At 36.4% G+C, this 16731-nt stretch overlaps 2 protein-coding genes and 1 non-coding gene across 3 annotated transcripts; 2 read left to right on the plus strand and 1 right to left on the minus strand.

Moving 5' to 3' along the window:
* Positions 1-984: 984 nt before the first annotated feature.
* LOC137953062 (protein TPX2-like) lies at positions 985-5832 on the minus strand. Its single transcript, XM_068800257.1, has 21 exons — positions 5547-5832; positions 5067-5254; positions 4891-4943; positions 4750-4790; positions 4424-4646; positions 4232-4331; positions 4013-4141; positions 3814-3933; positions 3547-3723; positions 3391-3453; positions 3209-3301; positions 3058-3134; positions 2899-2977; positions 2693-2824; positions 2518-2598; positions 2296-2415; positions 1999-2165; positions 1794-1902; positions 1650-1709; positions 1398-1492; positions 985-1311 (listed from the first exon to the last, which is right to left on the minus strand). Exons 1-21 carry the CDS (start codon positions 5737-5739, stop codon positions 1206-1208), a joined length of 2406 nt encoding a protein of 801 aa, XP_068656358.1. The 5' UTR covers positions 5740-5832; the 3' UTR covers positions 985-1205.
* A 5890-nt stretch (positions 5833-11722) lies between these two features.
* Positions 11723-11825, plus strand: LOC137954048 (U6 spliceosomal RNA). The gene has a single exon (XR_011112480.1). It is a non-coding gene; the product is annotated as a U6 spliceosomal RNA (small nuclear RNA).
* Positions 11826-12361: 536 nt separating this feature from the next.
* On the plus strand, positions 12362-13275 carry LOC137952659 (zinc finger CCCH domain-containing protein 2-like). Its single transcript, XM_068799723.1, has one exon. The coding sequence runs from the start codon at positions 12394-12396 to the stop codon at positions 13273-13275; it is 882 nt and encodes a 293-aa protein (XP_068655824.1). The 5' UTR covers positions 12362-12393.
* The last annotated feature ends 3456 nt before the right edge of the window (positions 13276-16731 follow it).

Here is a 16731-nt window from a genome sequence, read left to right on the forward strand (position 1 = left end):
AAAGACAAAAATACCCCTCAATAGATTTTCCATCAGTATTCATCTACAGTTTGAAGTTCTTCTTAAGAAATTGTCTCATGTATTTAGGAGTTGAATGTATCAATCCTTTTTATTTGAGTTGATCTTCTCATTTTATATGAATGAGTTCATCATGTCCTTAGTGATTTGTTTGTGACCATTTGATATGGATATTTCTTATTCGAAAGGTATTTAGGAGATTGCAAGTGGCATCCTAGCCTATTCAAGTTATTTTCAAAGTCTTAGTGTTGGCTTTGATTTATCTATCATCCATCCTTCTTTTTGGCTCATTTTTTGGGTTCTACCCTATAAGCAGGGTTTATAAAAGTCATTGTCTTCACTTATCTTCTTATCTATTTGTTTTTTCTTTCATGCAAGTTGGGGCTCTATGTGCTACTTAGTTTGAGGGAGAGAAGTAGAGGAATATGGTGGTGTTCGCTGAAAAATATTCCAAACCATAGGTGTTATTGTTGACCAAACTATTAATACTCCAAGTAAAGGAGATAACATAAAATCAAAATTTTGCACTGACGAAGAATATTGAAAACCAACAATATTTTTTTTTCAAACTGAAGTTATAAGTTCTAGTTTGAAGGGGAGTTATGAAAAATAAATATGAAAGAGTTTTACATGACCGACTCTCATGAGAAAAAGCTACAACCATGGAAGAATTTTAGTATTATCATGACTTTTATTTTGTTAAGAGTTGTGTAATTGTTGTAGGACTCATCTTTTCAGAGTTATACTTTGGGTGTAACTGGGATATGGGTAGGTTAATTTAACTTAGATTCTATGTAATATTTCTATTATAAATAAAGACCAGTATTCAATTTACATCATTTATGAAGCTGGACAGCATGGGAGGAGAGATGATAATGACTACAAGATGTGGGTTCTGAGGGGAAGAACCAGACTTAGAGCAGAAAAGCTAGGATGCAAGGCCGGAATACAGGCGTAGTACATAATCAAAAGAATGACTTGCAATGAATAGAGTTGAATCTCATCTTAACATTTGCAACTGAAGTGAATCATATGACAACCTCTCAAGATTTAATGAATTTGTTGACTCTTCTTCCTCCTTCAGATGGAAAATGAAGTTTGCAAGAAATAATACACATAAATGTTATACAAGCTGCACAATATGGCTTACAAGCAATCTTGTACTCCAACTGGTGCCTAGGAAAACACTATCTCATGTCAGTAGCAGCTGCAGCAGAACCAACCCTTCTCCTCTCCTTCCTGCTCTGTACCCGAAGTTTGGGAGATTTGGCCTTCGTTTTCTCCTTCGACGATCTGTTGTCAACATTACCAACAACATTAACAACTAGCATTAAGAAGATTTCTCCGATCTGCAGACAGATCCTATACAAATAAACTACCTTTGTGGAAGGAAAGGATTGGCAAAGTTGGGAACAGGTCTGGCGTGCGGAACCATCGTCCGTCTCATTTGCTTCACCTCCTTCTCTTCCTCGATCTACAATTGCAATGAAGGAGAAAAGTTTTTAGGAAATCAAATTAAAGAGAATTTATCAAAACTGAAAAGATCCGAGAGCCTGACCCACTGCACCCATATTCTATACTTTCAGTAAAAAGATTTACAAATGGAGTACAACACGTTGCTTATTACTTACCTTTTGATTCATTTCAAACTCTTCCCTGTACCTCTTGTACACCATTTCCTTCTCCATGACCTGCAAAACATGAGAATACATGTAAGCTGTTAATAGAGAAAAAGCTAAGGTGAATTAAAATGGAGTTGGATGGCATTGTTCTACCTTCGCATCAAACTCTGCCCTATCAACAGCTCGATGATCTACATGGAGTGTGAACTCCTGTACTTCAGTGAGTGGCTTCCTTATCTTCTCTGGAATTGGAATTGGATCCCTGCCGTGGTTAGGGTGGTGAAAGAATTAGTTGATCATACATAATTTTCTGAACAGAGGAAAAAGTACTGTTAATCAACCTAAGACAGGAACTTACTCTTTCATTATTGGTTGTGCTTTGAACAGCCTCATCTGTGCCTCTTCTCTCTCCTTTCTTTCCTTTTCTTCCAATTTCTTTTGAATCTCTTCTTCGTGTCTAACTAAGCTTGCTAATTGAAATGCTTCAGGCTTAGTGCATTTCTTTGGTTCTGGTTTTGGAGGTACCTATAGAAAAGAAGAAAGTCACATAGAAATAAGTGAAAAATCTCATTCTTATTATCTGGAATGAAGTGCAAATCACAAAACGAGGAAATAAGAAGGAAATAGAAAACAAAAAAAGAGAAAGAATCTTCACCACTGGGATGTCAGTAGTGTATGGATATGGATTAGCCTTAGGAATTCTTGCTCTCTCTTCCTCCAATTGTTTTTGCAGAAGTTCTTCTGCAAACCTTCTCTCTTTCTCCACCCCACGCTCCTGTCATGAGTAAGAGGGGATCCCTAACTGTCACGTTCTCTATTGGTTCAAAACAAGGTTCCAATATGCTTACTCAAAATGGGATAGGAACGAGAGGCAAACCTCAGTATGGAGATGAAATGGATTAGGTATAGTGGTCCTTGGAAGTTGTTGCTCACGGCAAGGTTCAGACTTCAATGAGAACTGAAAAATCCTCCAGTTATTGACAGTTCCACGGGAAAAAAAGTAAAAAAGTTTCTATGTTCTACAAGAGGTAAAGATTAACATGTTCCACTACCTTTTCAAAGAGATCAAAAACTGATTTAGGAGGTGGCAATCTCTCATCTGTAGCAAAGTGGAACTCTTGAGGAACTGTTATTTGGGGTTTCAGATTGGATAACACTCCAATGCTTCCCTTGCTCTCAAATATCTGTAGACATATAACATTATAAATGCCTAAGATGTAAATGACTGGTGTCGTTACAAAGTAACTCAGCCTCTCACCTTCTTATTAAGCGGCCTAGCCTTGAATTTTGGCATGTTCTCCAATTCCTCTTGCTCCAACTCTTGAGAACTTTTTACCCTGTAAAAATTAAATCAATAATTATCATTCACTAATCAATCTGGAGGAGGATAGATTCTATAAACTTGTGAGCTACTTACTGTGTCGGTCGAGCCCGCAATGATGTTTCAAGGTGAGGTATCTTCGGTTCAGTAAGCTTGTGAGGCTTCTGATGGTTCTGCAGTAGACGAGAAAACCGTCAAATGCAGGTATGAAGCTTTGCACCGAGTAAGAACCGAAGAAGTTTCTTACCTGGCATGAATTGTCCACAACTGTTGACGGATTTGATGAGGATGCTATTTCAGGGTTCTGAGCAGCCCTCTCCATCGTTTTCAAATGAAATTCCTTTAAAAATGAATAATATTTCAGCACCCATAAATTGACATTCATCATTGACACTATTAACAGCAGTGTGACTATGAATGCTATTTTACCTGAAATTCTGGCAAATGCGGTGTGCTCCTCAGTGGTGCAGGCATTGTGGGTGCTTCCAAGATCTGAGAAGTGGCATACGCAACCACATTAAAAGCCTTGTTATTATAATTTCAACTAGAAATGTTAAATTATTGATCCTTTGGTGTAAAACTTACCTTTTTGTTCAGTGGCCGAGCTTTGAATTTTGGCATATTTGCCAACATCTCTTCCTCCAGTTCCGCTGTGCTCTTTACCTTCGTGGGTCTCAATCGTTGCACAGTGTGGAATTCAGGCTCTTGGGGACGTGTCAGTTTAAGCACTTTTCTCCTCTGTAACATGGAGTCAATATCATCCTAAATACATAAAAGGAAATATATTATTACGCCGGAAACCAATGCATTAATGGACCTTTTTTCATCTCCGTTTCTGCAATCATAACATACTTGAGAAAGGGATTTGTGGGTAAATGGCAGCTGTAATGTCCTTGTATCTGATTGGAATTTTTTCACCAATTCAGCCGTTGAAACGAATGGGTTAGGGTTGATTTGTTCACGAACATAAACCTGAATATTTCGAAGTAAAAGCATTAGACCCAATCCCGAAAGAGATTAGAGAACATTTGGACTGGTTTTCAGTACAGACCTTCCGCTGTGTCGGGTCCTTCTTTTTAGATTCTTTGCCCCGTTTATTCGCAGAAGCGCCCACCTCATTTCCATTAGTCAGTGCCAATTTGGACTTGTGGGTTAGAACATGATTTTTGACGTTGAGTATCTGAAAATAAAAAAGTGGGACATCCCTTGTTAGGCACTAGCCAGGTTACTCGGATTATAGTAGAAAGAACAGAATTACCCGTCGACATACCTGTCTGGATCTTCCTCCGTCCAGTTTTTGGCGTTTGATTGCTTGGTTTTCTTGAGCAATCTCAGTCGCTGCTGTGCTATTTGCCACACTCTTCGGGCACCTGGTCGATTGATATTGAAAGTAAAATTTTCGGTGAGTTGTTCAGATAATTGATTCAGAAAAAGGTCTGACAGTATTGAGTGAGACAGGCACCTCATTCCATTGACAGATTTTTTATCAGCTGACAACAGTGATGTGTGTTTTGGCTTCACTGATCTGGCGCTTTTATCTGAAGGTATCTGAGACTCGTTCTTGGGCTTTAGTGCAGAAGGATTCCGAATCAGACTGGCGATCTTTTTGGCAGTTTGGTTCTTTGAACTACTTGGTAATGGTGGCCTCCTTGAAGATACTGGTTGTACTAAGGGCGTGCAAGCTTCTGTGTCCGCGGAGATAATAATTAGATTTTTATTTTTATTTTCTGAAGTGCATTTCATGACACTTAATTATTCGAAGGAAAAGAAAAATTCAATAGTCCCAACCTTCGGTTGCCGGCATTTTAGAAGAGTTTTCAGGCAAGAATCTGCGGCAGGAAGAAGATTCGATGATAGTTGATAAGTTTGTCTTGAGACAGGTTGGCAAATTCATATAAAGGCACGAAGTTTGGAGGAAGAAAAAGGAACCTGTTATCCTTTTGATTGTTTCCGCTGTCTTCACTGGGTGTGTCGACAGAAATCTGAGGAAGACCATCCAGACTAATCAGAGCACGAAAGGGAGAGATGAATATACAAAGAAGGAAAAAGGGGTGTTTCTTCTTGATAGATATTTTCAAATAATCACAGCATAAATTATTAACTACCTGTTTGACAAAAGCCGTTGTATCGTGTTCTCCTTGATGTTGAGATTCTTGCATTCCGACCTCTGTGGCATTGGTAATGGAACCTGAAGATGAATCAGGGACAGTGGCTTCAACTTGCTCGTCATCTTCAAAGTTACAGAGACTTTCCGGCTGAACCGATCGCCCCTTCTTGATTCTCGGCATGAAAGCTTCAGGAAGCGAGAGAGATAAACGTTTATTCATTTTAAAAGGGGAAATAGAAATCATTGGTCCACCTTCACCCATTCCAAATTTTATCGTACTGGGGTGTCAATTGATACAGAATTGCATCACACCTTTCAATAAGTCGGGAAATGAAAAATGGCAAAAACCCTATAAATCCTACACTCGGTTGTAATCATTAAAATTTCCTAAACTAATCTTAGCTCCAGAAAGTGGACAAAAGATTTTCAATCGTGAAAACTCAACAAGAAGACGCAGATCTGAGGACGAAAAACATACGCGAAGGAGCATAACTATGATCCCTTTCGAACCAGAGCTCGGCAGCTCTCATCTCCTCCTCCGTCTCACCATTAATGAAATCAAAGAACTTCGGTGCCGAAAATTCGTATGTCTCGTCGATCTGGGAATGTCTGGGGACGACTTCTGTTGCTTTTACAACTTCCTCTCCTCCTTTCGATTCCTCCGCTGCCATGGCAGGACTTGATGAGCAGGTAAATGACGTGAGGAAAACGGTGCGAAGAGATTGAAAGAAGAAATAGCAGAGAGACCCGCGGAAGATTTAGTTGTAGGAGAACTCGGAATTTGGAAAAAGGGACGGAAAGTCAGAAGAGGAGAGAGAGAGAGAGAGGCGCGTTAGAACGTTAAGACTGTCCAACGGTCGGAAATTCGAATGCACACTATTTGGATGTTTGGAACGACTCATGGAAAGGCGTCGAGACTAACGGTTATTTTGGACTGAGGAGACAGGAGCGGCCCAAAGGGCGCACGTGCAACACGATTGATTTTGGGATTTCCCAATGGGGCGGGGTTATCTTCCCTTTCCCCGGTTCGAGATTTAATTTAAGCATTGAGATCTCCGGTTCAGGTTTTAAACAAGGAGAGCAGCTTTAAGTTTCTCAAAGGAGTAGGGAAGCAAGTAGTAGAAGTATACAAATAGTTCATACTTTTTAACTTTCAAAAAGAATTAACAGAGAGTAAGTTTGGTTCACAGAGGGAGGGAAATTCAACAATACATTAGGTAAAATTTCTTGGGTGGGGTCTTCCTAAAAAAAAAAAACGGCCTGAAAAGTTTCATATGATCCACATCAACAACTTGCTTACTGTCTTTATATGAAGTTTGAGTCAGAAGGTATCCCTTATAGGCACATTCTTATCATTTTAAGAAATAAGTATATTGATCAACTTTTTGAGCACTACATCATGAAGAGATGGACACAAAGTATAACTGTTAGTTTGGATCATGGTAATTGTGAACTTCGAGGTGTTGTATAGTGTTCTCAACACTTAATAGAATGAGAGAGTTGGGACTTATTTGGGTTGATTGCTTACGTATAACAAATTGTTCTAATGAAGCATATGAATTTGTAAAAAAGAAAACAGTTACCCTCCACCAGCAAATACTTGAGTTCCAATTACCTCAACAAGTGGAAAATGAATTTAGGAAAGAGAAAATTAAAGGTAATCCTTCGATCTATCCTCCTGAGATTTTTGAACAAAAGGTTCTATATCAGTAGAGGGATACAGTAGAGGGATATCCCTTATATGAGTCTCAAACTTCAACAACAAATTGTGAGTGTTCAAGTTATTCTCATCTGAGCATTATAAATTTATATATTTTGGTGTAGTGATACATGAAGCAGAAAAGTTGATATCACTTTAACTATTTTGCAAGTATATGAAACCATTGAAAAAATATGGTTTATTACTATGAGCTAGATCAAAAGATTGTGAGCTACTACAAAGAAAGGCAAGTTACTTGACCTTTCAGATTGTGACCTCAGAATCAAAGTTTGTAGGCATACACTATTACTTTTAATTATTTTGCAAGTATTCATTGAACTTTCAGATAGATGTTGCACTACACAAGTTGAGTCAAAGATATTGAAGGGCATAGGGCCGATTATCAAAAGTTTTGACAATAAAAATTTTGTCAAGTTTTGAAGCATATTATTCTCTATCATTTATACTCCGACACCTTCTTTATGCTATGAATTGTATCACATAAATGTGTTTTTGCAATTTCAGATGTAATACTCTTATGTGGTTTAAACAAATATAATTTGAGCATTGTAATTTCATATGTAATTTGAGTATTATAATTTGAGTATTGTAAACTAATGTAACTGAGCATGGTAATTTCATATCTTTGCCATTTCATATGTACTCTTTGACTTGATTTAATTAGTTTTAAACAAATGCACAAATTGAATTGATTCAAACAAATTTAACCTGTATATATATATATGCCACGAAGAAGAATATGATGAAGGGTTTTGTCAATAACACTCCCAACCAGGTATATATGCCACCAAAAGTGCAATTGTTCTGCATGAATTTGGAGTTATCCCCCATCCCCCCAACTGTTAGAATCCCATTGCTCTCTTAAGCTGATATTTTGCTATGTTAGTAGATGAGATGGCAACAACAACAAAAATAAGATGTCAACATCGGTAGTATCTTTCATCTTGGACTGTCTTACGTTAGCAATACACATTTCTATACCATAGTAAGCAAAGTTATGCAGCATGCCTTTGTTTTCGATTAACACACTTAAAACAGTAATAAATGAAACAATAAGTTAAAAAAAAAAACATCTATAGTTGAAAGCTCAAACAAATATCACCAAATGGCTAATCAAGAAAACTAGAAAAAGTGTAGTACACAATAAGAGTAATATGACTCTACCGGGATTTGAACCCAGATCTCCAGTTGCCTGGTGCCATACCGTTAGGCCACAGAGTTTTCTTGTTAGCACAGAGTCTTCCCTACAATAGCATCAAATACTTTTGAAAAAATTAAGTACTGCAAATAGCAGCATTTGAAAATCCATCAATCCTATTTATTTTCCTAACATAAACCGAGCAAAAATATCTACATAGGAAACAAATCATAAAGCAATTTTAGAAGTATTCATAAATATATGATGAAAAAGCTTGCTTTCTCAATCTTACACAATATGCTCCCATTTCTCAGGGGCTTTCATTGGTCTCAAACATGCATATATAATGAAAAGCCAATTAAAAGTTTCAATTGGGCGAATATGAAGAATTCGGAGAAATGATGTTATAAGAAAGGTATCGGAATTTAAACCTTCACTCAAACAAATAGAGGGATTAGTTAACTCCTCATATCAAGCACAGATAGCCCTCAACACTGCATTTCTCTCTAGATTTCTTAAAAACAGCAAATAACTCTCAATAGTCATCAATAAATAGCGTTTTGGCTCGTTCATGCTTCAACTATTTTGTAGACTGCTAAGCAGTTGGGAGAGGGCATCAAGACCAATCTTTAGGCTCATCTTGAGAGTTGCCTTTTTCCCTCTGTTTGCTTTAACTTGAATTCAATAGCAGTAGGGTAGTATTTTAAACACTCCACCTCAAATTTGCTTGAGTTAGCTAAAGCTCCAGCAAAGCTATATTCCTTCTATTCTTCAATCATGGTTCCAAGAGATGTAAAGTAGAATAGATAGTTTCCATATGCTTAAGTGGACGACCCCTAAAGAATCTGGTTTTGGGTCCATAAAGAATGCTACCTGCTAATTTTTTTTTATATCACGGTTAGAAATCTCAGCTGCGCTTTTGAAATCATGCCTACTGCACATAAAACAAAAATGAAAACAGTATAGACCTATTAAACTCCAAGACTATCAGACAAACTGCAAAAATTCACAGAAACATAAAATTAAAAATAAAAATAGCACATGCCTGTTAAATTTCGTCCCTATCAGGCAACCGGCTCCAAGTAAAGAACAAAAAAAGTAGGACCGAAAACAAAAATAATGGATTAGAAAGGAACAATTCCTCAATGAGAAAAAAAATGCCATTTGCATAAACAGGAACTTTAAATTCAGAGAGAGAAATACCCTCCTATGGTGTTGCCTTTTAATCCTCTCTTCTCATGCTTGCAAACAAACAAAGTCTTAGGAACAAAGTAAGAAAATCTACTTTTCTATGATCTTAACAGGTTAGCCAGATTATCCGTTATTTTACCCGGTAAAAACCATATTCGACCCATTAAGAAAGGGATATTCATTAAAACACTTAATGAAGGAAAGGAGAGCAGCAAACAAGCATTGAAAAGGAAATAATAGGAAGAAAAAATTTAGTCGTAACATACATCAAACTTTGATGATTGAAGGTTCGTACGTGAGAAGAATGCACTTTGAAGGCTTGCAATAAACCTAATTAATGGCTAATCGAAATACAAAAAAATCTATATATTGTTTCAATTTTGCCGAGTACAGAAATGACAGAAATATGCCACTACAACTACATCTATGTTAAGGGGAAGAAAAAAAGAATAACACACCACAGAAGCACAGAGTTCTCATCAGAGTTCTCAAAAGTAGGATTCATCATAAATGTCTGTTTTTCAATAGATGGTCCATCTCCATTTTCAAACTACAAAAAATTGTTTACCCATCCAGATTCATCAAAAGATGACAAGAGCAGATTTTCATTTTCTTTAATGGATCAGATGTTGATTTCACCTTAGTGGATTGGATTCCATAGACACCCCTAAAAAGAATAGAAGTATGACAACTGCATCATGGGTGAAAACTTCATTTATATACTGAATTAACTCTAAACAAACAAGTCTCAAACAACATAACACTCTGACATTTAATTTGAGAGTCTAGAGACATGAAATTTTAAGAAATGAAACTTAGAAGAGAGCTATTTCCGATGTACTACCAACAACAAAATTTTCAAAAAACTACACAGTGAGAGCACCCTTGGATAAGGGCATCATCATATAGTAAATCATTGGTATTTAGTATTACCACCAAGGCCTATTCAAATGAGACAACTTCTAGTGATAAAGAGAATAATGACTTAGGGTTAGTAGTAAGAGCTTCTTTTAATGTGGCAAGACCACAAATGACTACGGATTTACAAATGTGATAACCTATTACAGCTTCATATGTTATTCAGCCTCCACACGCATTCAGATAGAAACATGCTAAGTATTAAGAACTATTACGAATTTATGCGAACATTACAACCAGAAATATTTCCATCCAAACAAATTGGACAAGAAACATAGAACATATAGGGAGCAATTAAGAAAACCTGCATAAAATGACATAAATCCAAGACTGACTAGTAAAGGCTACTCATAAAACACCAACTCTTACTAAAGGCCAATATAATTTGAGTAGATCAGTACCCCTTAAACAAGACACCTACATAAATGTTCTGTTGATCTTAATATCAGGACCAAGCACTTATAAATGTGACAAAGGTTGAGAATAACTACTGAGCCTACATAAAGTGGAAGGAGTAATAGGGAAATGAGAATCTACAATGACATTGCAGTAGAAAATAATATTACTGAACCAGTAACAATGGTAATAATTCATAGGAATATTTGGAAGCAATAAAAATTTCCATTGTATTACAGCAATAATACAAACCTGCTAGCAAAGGTAGTAAAAACAATTACCTGTCTATGTTAAAAACCAGTAACTTTATTATTTTTAACTTGATAATCTCATATTTGAATCATCATCCAAAATTATGTCAAGATGGCTGTTAGCACAAGCAAACCATATAATGGAATAGATGATGCACTGTATAACAAGTAGATTTATTGTACACATTTTTTTCCGTAATTCACTCCTTGCCTTAGTCGAGCACTTACAAATTGCTTCACTAATCCTATCAACAGCAAAAGACAGGCTTTAGGTCCTAAATGAATATCAAGGCATGCATAAAAATTGAGGGTTGCAGAATGTAATCATTTAAAAAATTATAAAGTTCATACAGATATTAATATCTGAAGCAGTACTGTCAGCAGATGGTCTCCTAAGGTCTCAAGATTGACTAATGTGGAGAAATTAAGCTGTTGTAATAAGGAACTATATGCACTATCATCACTCTAGTGGTAAATAAGGTATTGAACTTACGGTAAGAGTCCTTTGATCTTATTGCTGTACATCAAGAAATATAGATGTACAGATAATGGGCTCTTCTTCAAGGAGGAAAACTAAGTCCAAAGTGGGAAATATTTCTACATGGTAAAAGCCTAATTATGAAAAGGGTAAAATAAAAAAACTAAAAAAACTGAATGAATAACAGAGAGATGTGCAAACAAAGGAAAGAAAACAAAACTAAGGTGACTCTTCCCAAGGGGCGACTTAAAAGAAAGATTTTAAACAGAATGGCTGCAACTTTGGGGCGAAAGAGAAGGACTCGAGAGCTTTTTGAGTGAAACAATCAAAGGAATGGAGAGAATAGTAAGAATTTTTTGGTGAGGAGACCGGTGGGCAGTGATTTCGGATAAAAAAGAGTAAGATCTGAAGTTCCAGGATTGAAAACATTGATGTCAATCAAAAACCTAAAAACCGAGAATCACTCACGTTAACAGTCGCCGTGTGCTGACAAATAGTCCCACACCGTGAAGGCCAACCTATTTGTGTTGCTTTATTTAGGAACACTGAGAGGAACACTGTCGTCTCTTCGGAGACATCCGATAAAATTGGAACGATACAGAGAAGATTAGCATGGCCCCTGCGCAAGGATGACACGCACAAATCGAGAAATGGTCCAAATTTTTTTTTATTTTTTTTCCTCTTTCAGCCTTGATCCATTTGCGCTAATTAAGTATATCACCAACGGGTTCCGGACCGTCGCTTGACCTACTGCTTCGACGATCACAGCCGTTGGATCTTATAGATCAACAGAATAATTTCATCGATTTAAGACATATTACCCCTCTCTGAGTCTGACCCTACTTTCAAGTCCAAGCGATAGGAATGGTCAGGATTGCTCCATTGGCCCATGATTTCGGCAAGATGATTAAAATTAGGATAAACTAGAATCCCATAATCACAGATTAAGGGCAAAAAGGATAAATATAGATTAAAAATGATTTCGGCGAGGCTTGGGGTTCTCATAAGGTGGATGGTGCCGCCGAATGCTATGCTGCCACGCAGCCCTCCCCCAACACCTACACCCATCTCACCATTTGTTGCGTGCTTAACGGCCTGCCCCACTCTTTATTAACCGCTTCCCTCCCCTTCACTCTCTGCAACTCCCCCCTCCTCTTCTTTACCTCCCTCCATATAATCCTTTGCGAGATTTCTTCTTCTTCTTCCTCCTCCTCCTCCCCTGCTTCTCTGAACATGTCCTCAGCCGTCAGGACCCGCTACGACGCGGGCGACTCCTATCATTCCGACTCCTACGCCGGCGACGATTTCCGGATGTATGAGTTCAAGGTCCGCCGGTGTATGCGCTGCTGCAGTCACGATTGGACGGACTGCCCCTTTGCTCACCCTGGTGAGAAGGCTCGCCGGAGGGACCCTTGCTGCTTTCATTACTCCGGGAATGCCTGTCCCGAGTTCCGCCGCGGGGTTTGCCGACGGGGTGACGCCTGCCAGTTTGCGCACGGGGTGTTTGAGTGTTGGCTCCATCCGGCGCGATACCGGACGCAGCCATGTCGGGATGGACGGAGTTGTCGGAGGAAGGTCTGTTTCTTTGCGCATACGCCCGATCAGCTCCGTGTTCTGCCGTCTTTGGGATCGTCGTCGCCGTCTTCTTCTACTTTAACCTCTTCCCCTTCGGCCGCGAAGAGCAATACCGCACGTAGCCTCATATGCTCTTGCGCTTTCTCCCCCTATAAATCCACTTCCACACAACTCGAGTCCTCCCCGACTTCTACTTTAATGGGTCTCTCCTATTTCTCGCCGCCATTGTCCCCTCCGCTATCTCCAGGGTGCTCACCTCTGGTGTGCTGCACTTCCGGCTATCATGGAGTTTTAAACTACAAATCCCTATTTGCAAAGCTCGTCACCTCCCTAGATACCGTGGATCTTTCTGCTTCTGCTTCAGCCTCTCCGTCCGCATCATCCAGTGGCACCACTGAAGCCTTCTTGCTGTCCCCAACCGGTTCTGCTTCAAAAGATTATTACGAAGAAAAGGAGATGAATGACCAAGGAGACAACAGTAGCTTCTCAAACGACAATGGCTGCCCTGATCTCGACTGGGTGAACGAGTTGGTGATGTAGATAGATCATAAACCGTTTTTCAATTTCTTTTTATTGTCGTGATTCGTATGTGTACATGTATATAGCTCGAGCTGTTGCAGGAGCAGATGTCGATGGAGTTCTTCTTTCCATTTTGTGTTAATTGATCCATGTCTCTGATCGCATCGTCTCATCAGCCGAGTCGATCCGGTTCTGTAATTTTCTTGACACCCATAAGTGGGATGTGCAAATTTTAGTAAAATTTCTGTAATTTCCGTGCAAGAAAAAAAAAATGACCCAATTAAGAACCATATGCAGAATAAGAAAATAATAAATAATAAATAATAAAAATAGACTTCAATCGTGACACAAAGAAAAGAACCATATGGAGGATAAGAAAATATTAATTTAAACTAAGTCAATTTAAACTTAATTTGGATATACATAATTTAGATGGATTTGGGTTGAGGACTCATGATTGAATAGATGAGATAACCGTTTCGCATATTTTGCACTAAATAATTTTTTATTGAATCAATCATGTGAGTTTATAGTCAATTTTCTTCTAAAGATGTATCTCTTATTAGGTAAAAATAAATAAAAATTAAATATTTAATTCTTGGATAATTTAAAATATAAATAAATAAATACCCTTTAGAGAGAGATGTGTCACTAGGCCTAGGAGGAGGAATCTTGTGGGGGAAGAGGAGGAGAGGAAAAGGGGGAATAGCTGAGATAATTGTTTCATTTGTTTCGCACCAAATGATTTTTCGTATTGGATCAACCGTGTGAGTTTATACTCAATTTTCTTATATAAAATATGCATATCTTATTAGGTAAAAAAATGCTTAATTTTTAAAATATTTAATTCTTGGATAATTTAAAATATAAATGAACAAATACCCTTTAAAGAGAGAGAATGAAAGCTACTAAGAGAGAGAGGTGTCACTAGGGGGAGGAATCTTGTCGGGGAAGAGGAGGAGAGGATAAGGGGGAATAACTGAGATAATTGTTTCATTTGTTTCGCACCAAATGATTTTTCATATTGAATCAACCGTGTGAGTTTATACTCAATTTTCTTATATAAAAGATGTATCTCTTATTAGGTACAAAAATGTTTAATTTTTAAAATATTTAATTCTTGGATAATTTAAAATATAAATGAACAAATACCCTTTAAAGAGAGAATGAAAGCTACTGAGAGAGAGAGGTGTCACTAGGGGGAGGAATCTTGTCGGGGAAGAGGAGGAGAGGATAAGGGGGAATAACTGAGATAATTGTTTTATTTGTTTCGCACCAAATGATTTTTCATATTGGATCAACCGTGTGAGTTTATACTCAATTTTCTTATATAAAAGATGTATCTCTTATTAGGTAAAAAAATGTTTAATTTTTAAAATATTTAATTCTTGGATAATTTAAAATATAAATAAACAAATACCCTTTAAAGAGAGAGAATGAAAGCTACCGAGAGAGAGAGAGGTGTCACTAGGGGGAGGAATCTTGTCGGGAAGAGGAGGATAAGGGGGAAGCATGAGGATGAAGTGATAAGGTGGACCACAACAAGTGTGGTGTGCCATCTTCACATGCTCCTCTTGCACCCCTCCCCCTCCCCCTCCCACATACTCAACCAACCCATTTTTTTTTTCTCTCTCATGGTCACAATATGGGATGGTCTTAAGAGGAAAAAAGGTTTTAGATTCTTCAACTTGAAAGTCTTTCCATCGATGAGGCTTATTTACAAATTTTTCTTCCATTGTTTGTATAAAGAGTTTTTTTTTTTGGTAATTTAATATTTTATTATTCCTCAATTAGTTTCTGGATTTTTATTCCAAACATAATTTTTATTTATCTTAATTTAAAAAAATATAATATTTTTTATTATTTATTTATTTTTTATTTCCTAGTTTTTTAATTTTTAATTTAATATTTTTAGTTGATTAGTTATATTTTTCCAAACTACTAATTTATACTGATTTATGTGGTATTTTGGTTTTTAATTTCTTTCTGCTACTAATTACTTCATTCATGTTTATGATCTTTTTATAAATTGATTATTCAATATTTTTGTTTTTATTTAATTTTTAAAATTTTAATTTAATATTTTATTAGTTGATTAATTATTTTTTCTAAACTAGCATAATGTCTAATTTTTTAATTAATATTTAAATTCATTATTAACATATTTTATTTTATTTTATTCGCTAATCTATTTACTTTTACTTTTTGCTATTAATAATTAATTACCTATTTTTATATTATTAACTCTTGTTTTATAAAATACTCATTTTTATTATTTTTATCGGATATTGTTGTTAATTTTGTGTTAAATTTTTATACTTATTAATTAGTTTACTATTTCTATTTTATATCTACTTTATTACATATTTATTGTTTTGTTTATGCAATTTATTAAATTTATTGAGTTGTTATTGAGAATGCAGTTATTATTGAGGTAGTTTATCATTCCTACGTCATTTCTTAATTTCTTTCTAACCTTCTCTATAAATAAAGTAGGTAAACCATCAATGAATTTTGCTTTCCAATATTCATTATTGGCATATGTCCTTTACATCACCTTAGCCATGAACACATCCTTATACCACGTAAAATGGTTAAGGGTTCGACATCTAAGGTTTTTGCAACATTTCTTTCCCTTTGTATATTTGAGAGGTAAGATATCCTTCGAAATGATGTAGGAGATAAAAAATAAAGTATGTAAAACAATTTTAATAGAAACTGATTTAATGAGTGCAAATGTTGTCACTCCCATAATGATAAATTGGGATGAAATCCGATTTCCAGAAAATTGGACTATTTCTCGGGTAGTCCCCCCCTACAACATTGATCAATCAAGATATTGATCAAATTATCTAATCTACAGATAGATATGTAATAATTAATTTTTAAGAGAACTATTTGGATGACAACAACATTATCATACCTTTTGTCACCTAGTTCAAAGCCTACAAATTTGGAAATAATCACCAAATTTCCACAATAACAAAATCGAATAAAGAATGGACACTCCAATCAGGGATTAGTGTCACACCAGTTCATCCTCCCCCTAAACCATTAAAGCTATAATCAACTAGCATCTCTTAAGGCAAACAACAACCTCTTGATGCAGTTGCTTTTGTAGATCCTGAAGGATAAGACATACCAAGGGAGAGAAATGTTGCAAAACCTTAGATGTCGAACCCTTAGCCATTTTAGGTAGTATAAGGATGTGTTCATCACCAAAGTGATGCAAAGGATAAATGTTTCCTCAGTAGTTACGTGTTTGCTACAATTTTCTTTATGTTGCAATGTCTTTAAAAAATTGCTTTAAAATTAAGGTAACCTATAGGAATGAAATTATAATAAGGTCAAGAAAATAAGGAATGACTTATAATTTTAATACTTTAAATTAAATTTTTTACTATTAGTGATATTGTACACCAAATTAAGTAATTTAAGATGATAGAGCTTTGCATTAAAGTTTTGACGATAATGATA

Source organism: Aristolochia californica, unplaced genomic scaffold (genome assembly GCF_029961685.1).
Source record: "Aristolochia californica isolate CCGP_79_NKW_82.1479 unplaced genomic scaffold, dmAriCali1.0.hap1 SCAF_16, whole genome shotgun sequence".
NCBI classification, from domain to species: Eukaryota; Viridiplantae; Streptophyta; class Magnoliopsida; order Piperales; family Aristolochiaceae; genus Aristolochia; species Aristolochia californica.

Coding starts and splice junctions, on each gene's coding strand:
- LOC137953062 (XM_068800257.1), bottom strand. CDS start 5,739: ATGGCAGCGGAGGAATCGAAAGGAGGAGAGGAAGTTGTAAAAGCAACA. Junction 4,944..5,066: donor CAACGGCTTTTGTCAAACAG/GTAGTTAATAAT, acceptor GGTCTTCCTCAG/ATTTCTGTCGACACACCCAG. Junction 3,724..3,813: donor CCCACAAATCCCTTTCTCAA/GTATGTTATGAT, acceptor TTATGTATTTAG/GATGATATTGACTCCATGTT.
- LOC137952659 (XM_068799723.1), top strand. CDS start 12,394: ATGTCCTCAGCCGTCAGGACCCGCTACGACGCGGGCGACTCCTATCAT.